The sequence below is a fragment of the Trachymyrmex cornetzi genome, unplaced genomic scaffold (assembly GCF_001594075.2).
Source record: "Trachymyrmex cornetzi isolate Tcor2-1 unplaced genomic scaffold, Tcor1.1 scaffold148, whole genome shotgun sequence".
Lineage (NCBI taxonomy): Eukaryota > Metazoa > Arthropoda > Insecta > Hymenoptera > Formicidae > Trachymyrmex > Trachymyrmex cornetzi.
Genome location: NW_017296070.1, coordinates 666,623 through 686,679, shown reverse-complemented (window position 1 = coordinate 686,679; position 20,057 = coordinate 666,623). Strand labels below are relative to the sequence as shown.

The 20,057-nt window shown below is 28.6% G+C and overlaps 3 protein-coding genes across 3 annotated transcripts in view; 1 reads left to right on the top strand and 2 right to left on the bottom strand.

Annotated features, from left to right (window-relative positions):
• Positions 1-2,066: 2,066 nt before the first annotated feature.
• On the top strand, positions 2,067-4,325 carry LOC108757933 (uncharacterized). Its single transcript, XM_018502635.1, has 3 exons — positions 2,067-2,213; positions 3,279-3,641; positions 3,760-4,325. Exons 1-3 carry the CDS (start codon positions 2,153-2,155, stop codon positions 4,065-4,067), a joined length of 732 nt encoding a protein of 243 aa, XP_018358137.1. The 5' UTR covers positions 2,067-2,152; the 3' UTR covers positions 4,068-4,325.
• Positions 4,326-8,311: 3,986 nt separating this feature from the next.
• On the bottom strand, positions 8,312-13,011 carry LOC108757931 (protein takeout). The gene is made up of 4 exons (XM_018502633.1): positions 12,781-13,011; positions 11,031-11,262; positions 8,864-9,009; positions 8,312-8,780 (listed from the first exon to the last, which is right to left on the bottom strand). Exons 1-4 carry the CDS (start codon positions 12,854-12,856, stop codon positions 8,485-8,487), a joined length of 750 nt encoding a protein of 249 aa, XP_018358135.1. The 5' UTR covers positions 12,857-13,011; the 3' UTR covers positions 8,312-8,484.
• Positions 13,012-18,854: 5,843 nt separating this feature from the next.
• Positions 18,855-20,057, bottom strand: part of Jhbp2 (Juvenile hormone binding protein 2) — a 3,967-nt gene continuing 2,764 nt past the window's right edge. The window contains exons 3-4 of the mRNA XM_018502628.1: positions 19,652-19,801; positions 18,855-19,326 (exon numbers count right to left, since the gene is read on the bottom strand). Of these exons, the coding sequence (XP_018358130.1) occupies positions 19,175-19,326; positions 19,652-19,801 (302 nt within the window). The 3' untranslated portion in view covers positions 18,855-19,174. The remainder of the gene's footprint in view (positions 19,327-19,651; positions 19,802-20,057) is intronic.

The following is a 20,057-nucleotide window of genomic DNA, read 5'->3' as shown; positions in this document are numbered from 1 at the left end:
TTTGCAGAGAGAGAGAGAGAGAGAGAGAGAGAGAGAGAGAGAGAGAGAGAGAGAGAGAGTATATATACGATTTATTTATAAGTATATATATGATTTATTTTGCATCTGTTTAACTCGCACAGAAAAATTTTGTGAGTTTTATTTGTTCGATTTATTTTAGATTTTTGTTTTAGATGAATTCAGACAAGTTCACCTTCGTTATGTATTTTTTTTTAACCCAGGAAAGTCAGCTATAGAAAGAATTTTATGCGATACCATGTGGCCAAGGAGTTGTCAGTAAACGTGTATAAAAAGTGGTACATACGTCGATATTGCGATCGATCGAGGTCAAATTGGCCTATGGAATCCTGCAGGCCCTGCTTGAAAACTCAGCTGTAACGATACAAGAATTCGCAGAAATGCTTGGGGAACCAGTCGCAACTGCAGACTATAAGTCGCGGGCTCAGCGCGATTTGTGAAAAAACTATCGCATAGATCAAACTTATATATAGATCTAGTAAAATATAGTACATAAAAATTGTTTCAAAATAATATTTTCTTACATTAAATTTTCTTAGCTTTAAAAGAGAAATACATATTTTTTTCTAAGGATTTAAAAAAATACGAAGACTAAGCAAAGTCATAATTATAAGAAAATGTTATACAAACTGTAAAATCAAAACATTTCATTTAATTGTACAAACATTCTCTATATGCTACCATTCTCTACGAATAACAAATTCTAATCTTTACATAAATTATATCAAGAATTTATTTAATAACGACCATTTATAATATTTATAATTAGTTACTAAGAATTAAAGAATAGTTTTCTTTGACTAATCACTTCGTGATCTATAAGACTTTAAAATAAAAGCAATTATATTTAATTATTAATATTATTATGTATACACGAAATTTTCTGTACGGTATATATCATACATCATTTATATTTTATAAATAAAATTTTTTTCAACATACGTTGGATTTATTTTTAAGCCATGAAATATTTAAAAAATATTTAGAAAGTAAAAATACTTGTTTACTTCAATTTGTTGTTAACATTTTCTTTGGGATAAAAACATTTTATTTGTTTATAATCTGGTAAAGATAGATTAGATACATTAGGCTTGGTGAAAATCTTATCTGTTCCAACATTTTATGCTCTTAAAATAGATAAACTATTTCATTGTGTAAAACTTTAAGGAAAAAAATTAATGCATTATTTAAATTCTCTTTAACTGATCAAATGTAATCATGACTTCAAGAACTTTCGTAAAAAAAGTCATCTTCTATGTTGTGTAATCAAAGTTATACTACAAGGTTGCAATCTGCATATTAATATTTGGGTTAGTTTGGAATTTTCCAAGAACATTTAATCCTGTCAAAGTCATTTTAATACTTCAAAAAATAATTCCGTTATTTTAAGAAATGGAAAAATGATTACGCGTGATTAAAGATATATTAATATTTACTCACCTCATCAATACGTTAAAAATAGAAAAAGTATGAAAATTAAGAAAAATTATAATTAAATTAAATATAGCAATTTTATACAGATATCTCTCTTATTTTAAAGAAAGTTAATCAATTTATGCCTAATTTCTTCATCTCTAGATAACTTTATCCAAGAGATATCTCTCAGAATACAGTGGAGATATCTCTTGGATAAGGTTATCCGCAACTTATCTGGAAGTAAAAAAATTGAGCATTAGCTTTTTATCAATTTTTGTAATTTTATTTTACTACTGCACTGATTTTACTGTACTTTTTGAATCGTTTAAATGGGCACTTTTTAAAAATTAATTTACATGTAGATGCAACATAAGTATTATTTCATGTCTTGCACATATATCAAATATATTTTAATTTAAATATTTATTTTTTATTTTATGAAAAAAAGTATTATTCTTTCGTTATTTATTGTTAAAATTGATTTAACTTTACTGGTGTAAACAGAAATTGGTTGTAGATTTTAAATGAGTCATGGCTATAGAGTAAGAAAGAGAATGGTTAATAAAACACTGAACGAGGACGTGTATATATATATATATAAGCTTCATCGCTACGCGCGAATCAGTCTTAATACTTATTCGTTATACAGCTGTTTGGTTCGCTTCAGAATATATACTTCAGAAAGTGTTTCTTTATAAGATAAATTTCGAATTGAAATATGTTTATTATAATTTTTGCTTTTGCGCTTATAGCAACAAATTATGTTACAGCAGAAATACGTGAGTAAAAAAAAAAATATACACTTATCTTTGTCAAAAAATGATTCTTTCCTTATTGTTCATAAAAAAATTACAAATGTTTTTTATTATAATTATCACAATTACGCGGAATGTATTAATAATTATTAAAATAATAAAACGTAACTCAAGTTGGACCGTTGTGTAAAGAAGTTTGCAGACATTGCGATAATGTTAATTATTAGGTATAATGCAATAACTCAACGAGGTAATACAAACTGCATGCCTCGCATTCGCCAAGTCGTGAACATGTAGTATTAAATAGCAATAACGTGAACGCATATTAGAAAAAAAATGCTTACGAAAAGAAGCTGTGTTCCAGTTTTTAAGCACTTAATTAAAATTACAGGTGTAGCCAATATCAACTTCGACAAGAATTTCTTGTCGAACATTTCATCACACGTTTTACGATATATAGCATATACATCTAGAAGAGAACGTCTTATAAAGCATTTTTGCAACGCAACAACATATTTCGTAGACTTGACTTGCTGTGCAGTCGCTTGTAACAGATTTATATTCTCAAAAGTGTAGAGTATCCTAATGCGAAAATAGTATAACAAAATTATTAAATAAAAATTCTGTAACAATATTCAGAATCTTTTTATTATGAAACACTTTATTATTAAATATAAAATTCATGAATAAATATAAAATTGAATATAAAATTTAATTCTTCAATTATTATTTCACGTATCTATGCTACGATTTAATTAAAAGTGTTATATTATATTATATCTTTCAAGATTTGATTTTAACTCTATTAAATTATCTTAATTTAAAATCACAGACTTTATTATAAAAGAATTGGGTATTTCTTTAAAATTTTCACATTTTATCATCCTTTATTTTATTTATCCTAATACTGATGATTTTATTCATAATTACATTTAATAAAGATAGAAATGTTTGCTTTTTGAAAAATTTGTTTATTAAATATATTATGTTTGGCTCCTAGCTCTTGTTTTTGTATATTTGATTTATAATCACTTGAGCCGTTTTCTTATTATTTTTGATTTTAATAAAGGTAATTTATATTTTTTATAGCCTCCTTTATTAATATATGTGGACGCAAAAATCCGAATCTTAATAAATGCATTTTGGACAACATCGATAATATAAAAGACAAGATCTGCGAAGGAATCCCGGAATTAGACGTTGAGCCGAATGATCCATTCGTTATTGAAAAATTAATCATTTCTGATACATCTAATTCTAAAATATCTCTTACAAATGTACAAGTGACGGGACTTTGTGATTTTAAGGTAAAATACCTTCAATCAGATCTCGAGAAACTTCACTTCGATTTTGAGCTTGTATTTAGACGGATTCAATTGAATGCCACATATGATTTCGACATACGTTTACTGGTGCCTATTGTTCACAAGGGACCGGTTTACATCACTACAAGTACGTAAGATAATCGATATTGCATTATACTTAGAAAGGCAGAAAATAGAAAATGTCTGTTTCAATGTAATGATTCATAATTTAATACTTTTTCGCCACAATTATTTTAATTTTGCAGATGATGTTGAAGCAAAGGTAAACATAGACATGAATGTAGTAACTAGAAACGGCAAAAAATACGTGTACTTAGCAAAGATGAAGATAAATCTTGACCTCAAAGGATACATCGCTGAATATGGCTTGGATAACACAGAACTAAGCCGATTAAATGAAGTCATTAGCAATTTTATAGGCAACAATCAACAGGAGGTTATTAGTGTTTTCAAGCCGGCAATAGAAGAAACAATTGTTAAACGAATTATCTTGCTTTCCAATAATATAGTTAAACACTTTACGTTGGACGAGCTTTTCCCTGATCGAGAATAAATCACGTAATAAGTTTTCGAGTTCCATTGTCATTTCGCCGATTTCATGATTTACTTAATCCTTTCGTACTTTCGGGTTTTTTAAAAGAGATTTCATATAAAGACGGTTCATATGAAGACGGTTTTATAAGTTTTTTTGGGGGTGCTGATTCCAAATTTACTATTAAAATTTAAATTCAAAATGACGAATTTAAGACGGTTGTTATGAAAAGTTGAAATATTCAAAATATGAATTTCGGATTTTATTTTTTTAAATACATATCGTTGCGTACACGTATAAACACAAACACACACACACACGAGACTATTCAACCTAAAATATATTTAAAATGGTAAAAGTTCTCTAAAAGAAAAAGACTTTTGAATTATGCACAGTTTTTTTTTACGTATATAAAATATTATAATATGTACCATAATAAAGTTGTGATCACAGACTCTAAGTATATAATTAATATTTATTCTATGATTTTTTTACATAATGTACGACTAGTATATAGTTATTCTTTACCATCAAAAAATTTTTGCAAAGTTTAGATACTAACTATATTTTAATGAAAATATTACATTTCAAAATGTGCAATTTTTTGGCATGAAGCTTGAACCTTTTCTTTAAAAGAAGTCAAGATATAAAAGTTGATAGGATTACTTATTTAAAAATAATAATTTCTTTTGTAGATGGGATATATATGTCCCGGATGTACGAAAGGGTTAAAGAATATTCGGAATTACAAAGTTTTCGTGTTAAATTAAAATTTTAAATACTTCTAGTTTGAACATAATGTTTATAAGAATTTTATATCTCAATATTTGATATAAGTGTTGTACAATTATTAGAAAAAATGAGAACATGTAGACATAAAATTGCGACGATATGCTTTTTGTTATATATGTGTATTTACATTTATATCTTATAACATCTATATATTCTAAATATGTATTAACTATCTCTTACATATATACTATATATCTTTTTTTTCTAATTTCATGACTATTCATATATTTAGATAACCCTCAATTACAGCTATGAAAACTACGCCTAAATTCTAAAGTGTCTTGCTTGAAGTGTAGAATTTTAATTTTAAGAATGTAAGTGAACCCCCGTCTTACAGCGATTGAAGGAAAAGGTCCCAAATTTTTTTTACTTACAATTTAGAATCTCATAGTATCATACGGATTGTACGATCGTTCAAAAATTTATATTTCGATTTCTAATGATCAGTTGCTGTAGTTGAGGATTAACAACGTAAATATGTCTACATATATAAAAATACTAAAAAAAAATTATATATTAAAGTTTATACATTAAAATAAATTACTTAAGGTAATATACACAGAATTAAATACTGTATGTGTTTGTTATAGTGTATTTTATAATGTTGAAGAAAACTGCTTTAAATTATTAAATATTGTTGCACCTATGTGATTGTTTTGGTAAAAGAAATTTAAACAAAAAGATGTAATATGCAAATCACTTAATAAATCTCAATTATACTCACGTTATATTTATTGTCAATTTTATGTTAATTACCAGTTTTCAGACGAGCATGAATATTACGAGTAGAGGAAAATTGGAGGAGATTTAGATAACTTGTGCACACGCGACGGCAATATCGCGATCTTAATTAATTTAATTTTAATTTAATTTAATTTAGTTTAGTTTATTGCAGAGAGAGAGAGAGAGAGAGAGAGAGAGAGAGAGAGAGAGAGAGAGAGAGCTATATGAAAAGATTACATATTAACAGAGTAATAAACATAAAATATGATACAATAGACTATAGTTAACATAAACATAAATACAATAGACAATAGTAGCTTGCAAATGGTTAGGCAGAATTGCTGTTACAAAGCCTACCAGTAACTAGAATGAGACAACAACGCAATAAGAGTTAAATCAATAGCTGAAATCATACACACGCACATACCCGCAAACACACCAATTACACCAGTTTCGTTTAAATACTGTGAGTGACACGATGAAACGCGAGGCAGCGGAACGGAAAGAAGAAAGAGAGGTAGAGGTTTTTATTGAATCAGGAAGGAAATTAAAATATTTGACAGAGGTGTAGGAGAAAGCGGCACGGAACTTAGTGGACCGATATATGGGGAAGGATAAGTAATCTTGGTATCTGATGACAAGAGGGTTAAAAGAGGAATGATGTTCTGAGTTTGAGCGAAGGAGACTTCTCAGATATAGAGGAGTATTGGAGCGAAAGAGAGAAAATACAAGATAGCACAGGTGGAGAATAAAACGTTGCCAAATCTTAAGCCAGCCAGATCTCTGGTAATACGGAGATATATAGTCGTATTTACGTACGCCATAGGAGAAGAGCTACAAAAATATTGTAGAGATCACTGGGAGTAATTAGAGCAAAGGTGAAGGTCGAGGAAACATGAGGAGAGGAGGAAAAAAGGTGAGCAAAAGAGTTAGAGGAATAAGACGAATAAGGTAGAGAAATAATAAGGTATCAAGAATAAGGTATTAGAAGCAGAGGAGGATTGTGCACCGCCAATGGCACGGAGATTTTTCCAGAATTGGAGCGAGGAATCAGTTGTAAGGGAGGTAGAGAGGAAGGACTTTTTCTCACGACGAACATCAATATTCACGTTATTCCGCAACTTTTATAGCGCTGCCAGTCTGCAGGAGACCGATATCGCCTGTATCTAAGAAGGGCGCGTCTCTTCAGCTCAATGAGCCGTTATAAGTAATCGGGGTGAGTCGGTCAAAAATTGCAGTAAGAGAGGCAGTAAATCTTCATGTTAATTATGCATATAACAAAAAATCGTTCCGTAATAAATATAAGTTTATTTTATAGGTAAAAGATAGCACTTTAAAGTGGCTTAAATGAATTGAAAAAAAAAAGTTTATTTTATAGCCACCAAAAAATGGTAAATATGGCCAGAAACGTCAATTTTGACACAATTAACCTCAATTTTTTTCGAAAACATGACGTATTAGACCAATTCCACTGCGGATTCGTTTTCAGCGAATAAATAAAACACATCGGAAAATGTTTCATTTATTCAGGTCTCCATAAAAGGTTTATTGTATAACTGTGTAATTTGCAACTAATGCATAATTTATGATTTCTGATAAATTATAAGTTGTTAGACGTAGATTTTACATAATCAAAGAATTTACTTATCTGTATTCAATACAATTTGTTATTAATATTTTGTTATTAATATTTGTTACTAATATTTTGGTTATTTGTTGATGCAACAACGTTATTACAAACACATTTACTAAATTAAATATATTGTTTAATATTTTTGTAATAAATTACAAATTAAATATCACAGTACAATTCGTAAAATGGACTGGTACTATTATTGTGAATGTGTAATAATACTGAGGATAAATTTGTGATTAATTTATAAAATATTACACATTTTTAAAAATATATGAGTTATTTTATGAATAAATTATAATGAATTTGGGAAATAAAATATAAAAGATGTAATAATCTTAATATTGTTTAACAAATACTGCAATCAAAAACTTTATTCAATGTTTCATAATGCATTGAATTTATCGAGATCGGTACGCTCATTAATTAAAAGGCTATTATTACAAATATGTAAGTTATAATCACAAAGATTTTACAGGTGTTTCCTTCTTACGAAGCAATTAGACCTTTTTTGCACAGTGTGTTGTTTACTATACGCCGATAATCGTTTTTTGTTTGCACTGACGTATATTCAAAGTTTTTAATTGCATCGAGTGAATAATGAAAGAATCGAAATTGAAACAAACATTTTGCTTCTGTGCTCTATTAACAAAATAGAAAAGCACTTGATTTTCGATCAAGAATTTTCCACATCTATTTCTAAGTGCTTGTTAATAACTTAGGTATTTTTTGCAATTAATAATAATGGTAATAAATCCAGAAATTACATGTTCAAAAGATTTTATAATAAAATTAACAAAAACGTTTTTCTAAATTTTTTTAAAAAATTGGCTAATACTTTTTTATCTTATTTTGTTTTTCCTTTTTAAAAATATTCTGTTATGTAACGTTACTCCTTTTGAGAGCTAATGTTGTGCAAACGCTTGATTAAACCTATCAGATCATAGGTTATTAACGTTTTCTGCAAAATGATTATAATTGAATTTTTAAATAATACGAAGATTGTTCCATGATTTTGATTTAATTTCTTGATCTCCTATTTTCTATCAAAATTAAATTCTGGTTTAGTGTGTGTCTTGATTAGGTCATTTATATTTATTATAAAATTTTAAAAAATTTAACAAACTTAACAATGTAAAACTCAATTGACTCATGCAAAAAAGATTCAATATAGTGAAAAATAGCAATAAATTTTCCTAATTCGCTCCATTGCTTATTTTGCAATAAAGCTTCAAATTTTATTTAAGTGTTTTCCAGCCCGCCTGATCGTCTGGATTACCACATATTGATCTATGCGCCGGGGAAGAGTTGGGCGAATGTAAATTGTTGAATAATGCTGGTAGTAAGATTCTGGAATGAGTCAGATAGTGCTTTTTCCACGAGCGGCAAAAGCTCCTTCAGGAAGAGATCGAAATTGTTGTTGATAGCCGAATTGACGACATCTCCAAGGGCTTTTTCGCCACCAAATAAATTATCTAGCCTTATTGTACCCTTGTCTACTGAGATTTTCAATTTGAAGTCCGTGATGCGCATCTTTTCTTCGCCGTCCTCGTCAAGGTATTTCTCAATTTGCATTTTACAGGCGCCTGAAAAGTTAACCGAGATCGTATAAGATAAATAAGTCAAATGTATAAAATTATGGAATTATAATTTATATAATAGTAAATACCTATGCAATTTGAGAAATTGCCATGAATCGGGCCGGATCCACGAATCGGAATTAACAGTATCTTGCCGTCGACACTATATGTCCCTTCAACTTGAATATTTGGCAATTCCACATCCACCAAGAAGATCAAAGTATTGAAGTCGAGTCTTGGAAAAAAGAAATACAGCATTAGCATACAATCAGGAAAACAATGAGAGAAGTTTATTGTACGCTCATCACATCTTTCAATTCATGTTTGCAACTTCCATTTATACAAATGAAATTATTATGTTAACTAACTTATGACAGAAATTCCTTAAAATGATGCAAGTGAGGTTTTTATTTCATGTATCTCAACTAATCTCACTTGATCTGAGACTGACATATAAAGATTACGGTTTACATGGATTTTATCAAATTTTATTACAGTTATTGTTACTACTGTATCACTATATGCTGTGTTTTAACTTCGTAATTTTCTACTATAATGTAAAAATTTTTAATAGATACGCTTGTAATTAAAACAAAATTACAATAAATTACATTTAATTGTTAGAAAATTATGGTCTTACAAATTCCTGGCATTATTGTCAAGATATTAGATATTGCAATACATAATACAAAGAGTCAATATGAACAGTATGTATAATAAGAATCCTATGGAATGTGGATGGATATCTCGATAGATACACGATATATTGTCATTAAAATAGTGAATCTCTCTTTCACAGTTCTCATACATGGGAAATTACTACAATAACTGACAATTTCAATGTACAGTGTGGAGCCTTTCTTACTGTATTCACATTATTACAACGCTATTATAAGTTTTGTCTCTTTCTATTTCTTTCTCAATGCTTGATATATTGTTTAACAAATGTCTTTTTAAATTTCGAATGCTACAAAGTATCGAGAAACACCACCGGCGATTACAGTTTCCGACCGGTTTTCTGTGGTCTTTATAGATTATTTATCTTTTTTCCTTTCTTGCAATCTTCGAGGAGTAAGCATGAGTACTATTAACGCTTTGTAGACACACTTCGAGTGTTCGTGTCACGGCCATATATGCGTAGAATACAAACGACACAGTATCCGTTCCTCAATTGCACATTACAAATTGCATAATTTTCTTTAAATATAATTATGTGTCTTTTTAAATCAATTGGATCGTCTCATTATTCTATGCGTGGAAGTATTAAAATAAAGTCATTGAAAATAAATATTACACGAAAAATTTTGTATCACGTGTTAAAATATATTAGAAAAAAATATATAAAATTTTTCGTAAGTAGTTTTTAATTTTAATATTTTTAATGCATTTAAGAAATCATTAGTGACTTATTTAAAAAATATTAATAAAACGTCAACTTCTTTTAAAAGGAAAATTATTTAAAATTTAAAAACGTCATTCATTTCTTTATTTTGCTAGACATACAACATACGTAACAAGTCAACGGCAGCATAAACTTCATATGTGCACAATCACTTCTTTGTAATCTTATGTAATCTAGTTGGATTTATCGCTAAGCAGAAAAAGAGAGAGAGAGAGAGATGAGAGAGAGAGAGAGAGAGAGAGAGAGAGAGAGAGAGAGAGAGAGAGGAATGGATGGATGTGCAGTATGATTCAATTTAATATTATGAATGATTCGTAGACTAAAATTTTGTTCATAAGGATGTGATCATTATCCAATAATATCCTCTCAAGGTCACTAATGCATAATTGTGCAGAGATTCAAAACGCTTGTTTAAAAATAAAGACACAAGTAAATTGTTTTGTAAGATTTCAGTAACTTGAATTTTATTATGTCACTCACATCACACTATATACGACCATACGTTATTCTTGTAAAAACGTTAATCGTTCGTTTAGGAAAAGACAAATTATGTTTTGTTTAACAAATTAAATTAAATTAAATCAAAACATCTAATTTATGAAATAAAATAAGTTATCCACATAGCTAGTATTAAAAATTGCAAAAAATGTTGTATAAAAATGTCAAGTTTAACTTTATATTAGAGGATTAGCGATAAAAAATATTTCTCAAACCTGCATATAAAAAAATTTTTAAAGTATTTATACTGTTATAATTATTTCACAGACATATTACGGTGTCGCGTGCTCGCATCTTCTAAAACTGATCTTTGCAAGCTATCCTGTAATAAATAGTATTACATTTTTTATACTTACTTCACTTTTTTAAGTACAAAGTTGCTGGCACCCTTTGCCTCAACATCAGTTGCCTCTAGTCGTAAACTACTTGATGGTAGAAACTCTAATTTTTTTAGTATGAGAGGTTCCAACGATGGAATATTATATTCCGGTACACCTGTTTTAAGATACGGTTTCAAATACTCTATACTCTCAGTGACACATGTCTCGTAATGCGGATCTTGCGTTTGACAAACGTGCAGGAACTCGGCTGCAATCATAGTGAAAGCCGTCATAAGATTGTTATAAATATAGTAACATTGGAAATATTATATAATAAGCGGTCGTTGCTACAAATTTATACCAATCTTTAATTTTTATTTACCGTTTAATTTCTATTTATAAAGTGAGTCACGTTTCGTTCGAGCTGCGATCAACATGCGTTTTTTAACTCGATACTCTTTAGTGAATATAAATTGTAATTGGCTTGATCCAATATCGAGACGAACTCCTTCTATGTCTTGGGATTACAACATCAAATCTGTTAATATGATGGTGATTTTTTCTTGAACATGAAGGGATTGATATTTTGAAATTGTATTGCTGAGGATGGTTCCAAAGTGAACTGAAACGTACTATTATTTTTTGGAATAAAGCTTCTATTTTCTAGATTAAAGATTTAAGATTGTGTATTAACTACCACGCTGACTTTCATTCGCCCTGTTTTTTTGGATTTTTTGTTGTCCTATTTATAAATACAAGATTTAATTTTTATAATGTAATATTCTTTTAATATAATGCATTGATACGATCTTCGATTAAGAGCGCATTTTATATTTATCATTCACTATTTAAATGCATTTACATTAATGCAAAGAACATAAATCAACTTAACAAAATATACGTTTCTTTTTATAAATTATATTTATAGAGAAACGTATATTTTGTTAAGTTGATTTATGTTCTTTATGCAATATTTCTTAGCAATTAGAAAAACATAAAAAATAAGGTTAAAACTTATATGTCCAAAAGTATTGAATTTGATAACACATATGACTTTTTACTCAACACAAATAAAAACCTTGACAAATGTTTCTTATGCGAGAAGCTACGTTTTATCAAAGTTAGCAATATTTAGCATTTTTATAAATACTTATTAAATAATAAATATTTCCAAATGTCCTTATTCTATATGTAAATAAAATTGCCAATTTTCTCTACTAAAAATATTTTATTTTTCCTGTATGCTTTTAGCAATAACTGATTAATTTCAACACTTCCTGTAAGATACCATGTATATATATGTGTATGTGTGATGTGTGATTTTTCAAATGTTTCTTGTCTAATAATTTATTCTTCGAGCAAAATTGTATAACATTTTATTTCTGTGTACTCTATTTTTGAATAAATTCTAACAAAAATTACAGATTATCAGAAGTACCTAATCTTAATGTTGACAATATCAACTTAATTTGCGCATAGGTATGAGTTTATTTTCAATTGCAAACGTATTCAGAAATCTTAATTACGATGCTAATAACAGACATACTTTTAGCATTCATCCCTCTCTCTCTCTCTCTCTCTCTCTCTCTCTCTCTAATAACTTGTTTGTATATAATAGTGTAATAGTACAGTAGAGAAACGGTATAAGTTTACCAAAAATAAATAAGCCATATAAAACTATCTTTAAAAAATTTTTATTCCATTGATATTATTTAGTTAGTACTTAAGTCAATATTAAAAATATAAATATTACTTTTGGGGGATTTTACCTGTACTATTTACTTACGTATATCTCGTGAAGCTATCACGCCGCTCGTCGCCACGGCCAAGAGGATCGTAAATGTTGCCTTCGCTGATGCCATTTTTCAAAAAATAGAAAATGAGCAGACAGGAAGCTCAACAAAATTATCTTCCGGCAATAAAGGCCTGGGTGCAAGATTCGACGATGGGGTTGCTGGACCAAGGACCCACGGCGGCAAGTGGTCCGAGGATAGTCAGGCTGGAAGTGTATAATCCGACAATCTGAACGTCTTATAACAATGACCATCTCTCCCTCTCCATATTACCCGCTACCCCCCACAAACAAAACAAAAGCCATTATTGTTACTTGTATGATATCTGTCTTTATGCATTTGCAAAAAGAAAAGTGCATGTACCGATTGTGAGAATGAACATGTACAGATGGGTGATTTGGTTGTGGACATGCATATTATGCAGACAATGATAGACTAATATATGCTTTTTTATTAAACGGTATCACGGATGTTGCTTCAGTATCATATCTCATGGACTTCTATTGAAAGCAAAGAGGAAATGACAAGGTCATATGATGTCTGACCGAATAGAGAAGTTTCGGGATATGTTCTACATAAATAATCAATTTCTCGTTACATTGTAATTATAATTGAAGAATCCACTAGTTTTTTTTAAAAACTCATTTTAAAAATAATTGTAATGTTAGTTTTTCTGTTTTTTTCTAAATTTTATTCCTATTGGCATTTAAATTAAAAGCTTAAATTTGCTCTTTCAAATTGTATCCAATTTACAAGATGATTATTCGATGTCTTCCCTTTCAGAGATTTACTGCGAAGCTGGCGACGCATATCACCAAAATTTTGATCTAACTTTTCTATTTTGAAAAAAAGTTTAACCACCGTTTAAAAACAAAATACTATTAAATTTTGTTTTTTTAGAAATTGTGAGAATAAAGAAACAATTGTCTACTTGATTTTAACGTTTTTCGCGATCTTGGCAAATAGTAATTTCATAATCTATTCAACGAATATCATAGAAACATAAATTAATCTAGTAACAAACTTAATGGCTTCAGTACATTAAATTTTATAAAGTTTCATGAAAAATTCATAAAATGTCAGGTACATGTACACACTTGTACCGAAGCGCACATGTGCGTGTTACTGGAAATGCGGAGGAACGCGAAGGGAGAAAATAGTAGGAGGCACTCCGATATTCTGTTAGCGCAAAACGCATGATTGAGAGAGAAAGCATAATTGGATGTGATGCCGACTCGCGGTGTCCTTTCGCTGTCACACACATTTGTTACTAGTCAAGTGAGATACCCCGGTGTCTCTCGCTCGCCAATATTTATAACAATACTTTTATTATACACAAAATGTTGTAATTATGCATAAAAATTTTTAATACTGTAAAATACTGTAGCGCCGCACGCCGAACGCCAGGGGACACCATTCCTGCCGGTGCGTGTACACAAATATACTTTTCAGTTATAAATGCATTAAATTTAATGTAATATCGTGAAATTAAATTCAAATTGTATAAAAGTTAATTAAAGTTTAAAAGTACATTAAATTTCATGGAATTTTTAACAATGTATGTATGAAGGATATATTTGTTTTTAAAAAAGTTTGTTATAATACTGAAGATGACCGAAACGTTTATATTATAGCTTTTTTAATGAATTAATAAATTATAATTGCTGTATAACAACTAACTTTAACGTAGGTTTTGTATACTTGTTTCTCGAATTAAGTTTGCATCTAATGTTGTATTTTGACGAAAATTCGTTATATTTAATGTGCCGTAAATTGAGAAAGATTTTAAAATGTTTAAAATGTAGTCACGGCCTATTTGTAATTTCTTTGTAAAAATAGCTTTTAAGTGATTAAATAATAAAAGACAAATATTTCAAGATATCATCCGTATATGTATATTACGCAACGTGCTGACAATGCTATTTGACCATTAATGTGATTATGCATGCGTACCAAAGAGTAGTGAAGAATGCGTGATGAGTTTCACGAATCAATGGAAGTAAATACATGTAAAAAAAGTATAATTTTTCACTGTATTTCCTAAAGTTAAAAGATTATGTAAATAATAATACGCGAGAATCAAAGTGTACTCACATCAATAGTCATAACCATAAAACGAAGCCGTATGTACACAATATTTAACTATTACAAATAAAATAGTAATTTTTGAAAGTTTTTTTAAATACTTTATAAAATAAATATCTTTTAACAAATCAAATAACTCTATTTTTATATTGTAGAACTTTCTTATAGATTTATATATAATAAAAATATAATATAAATATAAATAGATAAATAATATATGTATGTATAAATAATTAAAATGATAAAAATACAGTTTCTGAAAATCTAAAAAATGTTATAAAACGATTGAAATTTATATAAGATATGTACGATTAAATTCTAGTCATTTTTTTCTAACACATTTCTAATACATATGCATTTCGCACTTTATGATTTTAAAATTCTGATTTCTGTAAACTATGTTGAGCCGTTGAAATGCAGTAAATAAAGTCTTACAGGCGACAATAATAACTTCCTGATCTTCGAGAATGATTGTTTACGTGAGCACGAATAACTAATAGCGTATTTCACTGGCAGAACCTGTGCGCACTCAGTGCACATTAAAGTTGTTGTACATTAACCTAATCTGACACTGTAAAAGTGAGAGATCTCAGTTAATAAAATACCCAATGTATATTTTATCAAATATCACAATAAAATGCATTAAGGATTTCGTGGTTTAATTTATTTCTATATTTTTATTAAACGTACATTTTTATGTCGATTTATGTACAACAGCTTTAAAGTGCACTGAGTGCGCACAAGCTCTGCCAGCGAAATACGCTATAAGTTTGTTGGGATTAGTAAAAAATGTCATAATTGGTATTCATTCATCAAATCGAAGAAGTTATTGAAGTTATCAGAACTGTGACATAATGCTTATCAAACCTAAATGAGTACAAGATATTGATAGATTATAATTATTAAACAACAAAAAATCTAAAAAAATCAGGGCTAATGAGAGTCAGCATGTGGTAGTTAATACGCAATCTTAAATGTTTATTCCAAAAAATAGAAAGTAATACGTTTAGTTATTATAATTATTTTTTTATCCATTAACAAAAAAATCGGTTTTTACTATGTATAAAAAATATTTTGTACATTATTTTATTTTAAAGAAGAGAATTAGATAACATTTTATATTTTTATATAGTCCCTCAATTGTATTAATTTATAAAATACTTTAAAATTCTTTTAATAAAGCACAATTATCGTTTTCTACAGAAATAAAATTTCTTCTTCCTGACTAAAGTCTATTTTTTTTCGAAGAATATTTTGATCTAGTGTACATTGGTGCAATAAGTTGGAATGAAACAGGTATAGTTTATTTCGCTCCAACTTACTACATCAGTGTACATATTAGTTCAGAATATTCTTCGAAAAAGAATGGATCTTTAATCTTCATTTCTATTTGAAATATGTCCATATAAAGTGTCTTCGCAGTTTCAATGTGTCATTCTTTGAAAATCAATTGAAAACATAATATCTCTCCGAGTAAATTTTATCTATAAATAGACTCGACTAACGTTATATGACTAAGAGATTTCTGATAATTTTACAATTCAAACCAAACAATAAAACATTTCCTGAAATAGGAACTTTTTATTGTGTATATTTTGAGAAATTATTTCTAGCAACAGCTGTCAGTTATCACAGAGGATACGTGCATAAAGAACAATCTTGATTTCCTGCTTCCATTGACTTGATAATTTCATACCACAAATGGGCATTGTACCCGCGAATCAGCAAAATAAATCCAGATACCAGGTTTCTTATGTCAGAGCGAGCGTCAATCACTGGTATTGCGATTTTAGTTTGATAATAGTGAAGACACTCGCGCGTAACGTTGACATAGACGTGTACGTATGTAGAGAGCAAGATGCCTTCGACCTCGGTGCTAAGACGTGCTCAGTGATGATCGGTTTCCTGTGAAAGAACGCAAATACAGTAATCATATTTATTGTTGATATACGTTTTATGAAATGTTAATATTATTTACTAGATATTAAAGTCGGAATAAAGTTTGCGATCTTTGCTCAGGTTACTGTCACCGATTTTTACTAACGTTTAAAAAATAAGAATCTCTGTGCAAATGTGCGAGAAATTAATATTTATATCTCTAGTTAACGTATCTGTTTATATAAGATAACATAACGTTTAACAATATTTTAAAATATATTAATTTTTCATATTCAAGAAATACAAAATATAAATCCGCATTTTTTGTCGACACTTAAAATGATATTACATAATTTTATAAATTTAATTGAATCGCGATCTTTGACGTAAATGTCTGAACGTATAATTTGTTATGAAAAGAAATAAATTATTAATAATAATCAGCTTATTATATATTTATTATTCAGCACAAGGATAATGAATCTATTTGTCAGAATTCTTAGAAAAAAACGCGATTTAACTTGAAGAAACATAATTGATTGTATTGTATTATATACAGAATTATTATTATATGTCAGAATTATTATTTTGCTGCTATTATTTTCTCATTTGAAATCTCATATATATTTCTCAATCCTTAGTTCTATTCATATTTAAAATAATTATTGTACTTGGCTTGCATGGAATATTATATCATCTAGGTACAACAAATAATGACACTGAATATATATGCGTCAGATATTAGATGCCTGCTCATTACAAGTACATAAAGAGGTGATAAATAAAAATGTACATACATGATTTCTCTAATTACAAACACGATAGTTTGTTTGCTTTTCATTAAGACAGATTATTCACTCATCTATTTGTCATATGACTCGTCTTTTGAAATATAACTCGTGTGCAAATATGACTGATAATTCAATTTAAAATACTATTTATATTTTCTGTGATTATTCTATTTATTTTATTATCAATGATTCTGTTTTTATGATTCTTAGAGTTCCTTAGAGTTGACACTCATTTGTCACATTATTCTCACGTGTCAGTGCGATAATAGTCACACTTATCATTTAAATGACGCAAATTTACAAAGTAAAACGGAAAAACATATTATTAAATACATTTTTACTTATAATCCAATTTATTCTGCGTATTATAACAGATGTAACGATTTTACTATGAAAAAATGTCGTGAATTCTGTAAATAATTTTTACGGGAATACATAGTCTATACGCGCATTGAAATAATTTTTTAAATAATTAAAATTGTTGTATTCTCTATCTACTTATAAAATAACACGTGGTAATATGTAATAGAGGAATATATAAACTGAATAAAAGCTTTACAAAATAAGGCAATAATTTATTTTAAAACGGAGCTCAAATAAGAAGACTAAATAGTTAATTATTTTGGTAAGTATACTAATTTGCTTATTTAATATATGTATATTAAGAGAAAAGAATGGATATTATATTATATCCACGTATATATACATATAATTGTGTACAAAACTTACATTTTTATCATTATATATGTATATATTTAACATGTTATCTATTGTCTAATTCTTTATAAATCTGCAAATATGTATGACATTAATCCGGATCTACAATAAGATTTTAAGCCTTAAGCCATAAGAAATGGGCGAATCACAGTCGCTTATTCTTCTCGGATTCGACTGTAATTGGTCAATTTCTTACGGCTTAAGGCTTAAAACACCTATTGTAGATCCGGGGTAAATAACAGTACATCCGGATAATTTAAACATGTTATACGCCATCTGTGTATGCTATTATTATTATTTAAAATGTTTTGAATGTTTAATCATTAGTTTAGTTTTTCTGAGGTTATTAATGGAATAAAAATAAAATAAATAATGAACAATAAAAGCAAGAAAAGTTTGATACAATTTATCCACGGTTAACATCCGCTCTAAATTATATACTTATGTAACATTTATTACTGATTGTAATCTTAAAGTTTAAAATTCTTTAATTTTTTTTATGAATATATAATATATATCTTTACACTATTATACTTCGGATAACAAAGTAAATAATAAGATTCAATATTTTCGAAGAATATTCGTTTGAATTGTGTGTGTGATACGAGTTTATATAAAATACCCTGTATGGTATATGCCGTGCAATTGTTTAACATTTGCAGATGTAGATTGTTCCTCGGGCAATTTACGCAAGATTTAAAAGTCTATTAATTGTTACGTGCAAACTTTGTCTCGACGCATGGAAATACCGATTAAAAATAATCGATATTTATGTCTATCCATGATTTTCATTGTACACTCTATAACAATTCTTTTATTGCATGAGAGTTCTTTTTCTCCCGTGTCAAGACCCACGTTCAAAGGTGCATCAATGACGCAATTGGTTTTCCTCTTGATAATTATCAGACACAATTGTTTAATCCGTAATCCAGGCGTCGTATGGTACTTGAGCAAAAAGGTTTTCGACGAAACTCGACATCACTTGTACTAGTTTCCTCCTTAGATCCGGTTTCATTTCTTTCAACAATTCTTGACTGTTGGTATTGATGAAAAGATTGAGTGCCGCCACTAAAATAAAAGTGATATTAGAATATGTTTCAAAATTTTAAAAATTAATGTTATATTTAAAATGTATTTTCTAAATGAATTAATGAAAAAATATTCCATTCTATGGCGTTTATTAGACACATACTTAACTCTTCTTTTAAAATTAATTTATATTGATCTAATTTTTTGGTTCAATTTTTAAATAAATTTTTTATTTATCCTGAGATATATTATTATTTTGTTGTATAATATTATTGCACTGTTAAGATTATAATTGTATTCTTTTTGAAAACATGGAATATGAAAGAAACAACTTAAAAGTTATTATACAGAAATTAGAACCTACGTAATATGCTGTTAGTGTTGAGCACGTTTTCGACTCCCATTCTGATATCCTTTACGCTGAAGTCCATTTTCAGTTGTTGCAATCTGAGATAACGACGGCCCTCATATAAAAATGGTTTTGCTCTAATAAAGACCTTGGCCCTGACATCCTCTAGAAGAAAAAATGAAAAACTTAAAATTATGTAAAAAAAATCATAATGAATAAAATAAAAGATATCGTCGAACTCTAATAAATTTGCATAAATTACGCTGTGTTTTTTTAACAATAATTGTTAAGAGTACGCCTTTTTAGGTCCGATCTTAGTGCTCGACCAATCGCTTGTTATTTGAGGTCAAGTCTTTTATCTTGATTATTACCGGTTTCCTGTTCTTCTCCTATCGCCATTAATCGATTCTTGATTTCCCGG

What these genes read in the sequence shown, in the direction of transcription:
- LOC108757933 (XM_018502635.1), top strand. Translation starts at nt 2,153, where the DNA reads ATGTTTATTATAATTTTTGCTTTTGCGCTTATAGCAACAAATTATGTT. An exon ending in TTATGTTACAGCAGAAATAC is followed by an intron (nt 2,214 to 3,278) that starts GTGAGTAAAAAA and finishes TATTTTTTATAG; the next exon opens with CCTCCTTTATTAATATATGT. An exon ending in ACCGGTTTACATCACTACAA is followed by an intron (nt 3,642 to 3,759) that starts GTACGTAAGATA and finishes TTAATTTTGCAG; the next exon opens with ATGATGTTGAAGCAAAGGTA.
- LOC108757931 (XM_018502633.1), bottom strand. Translation starts at nt 12,856, where the DNA reads ATGGCATCAGCGAAGGCAACATTTACGATCCTCTTGGCCGTGGCGACG. An exon ending in TTTGTACTTAAAAAAGTGAA is followed by an intron (nt 9,010 to 11,030) that starts GTAAGTATAAAA and finishes CTTTTTTCCAAG; the next exon opens with ACTCGACTTCAATACTTTGA. An exon ending in CAATTTCTCAAATTGCATAG is followed by an intron (nt 8,781 to 8,863) that starts GTATTTACTATT and finishes TTAACTTTTCAG; the next exon opens with GCGCCTGTAAAATGCAAATT.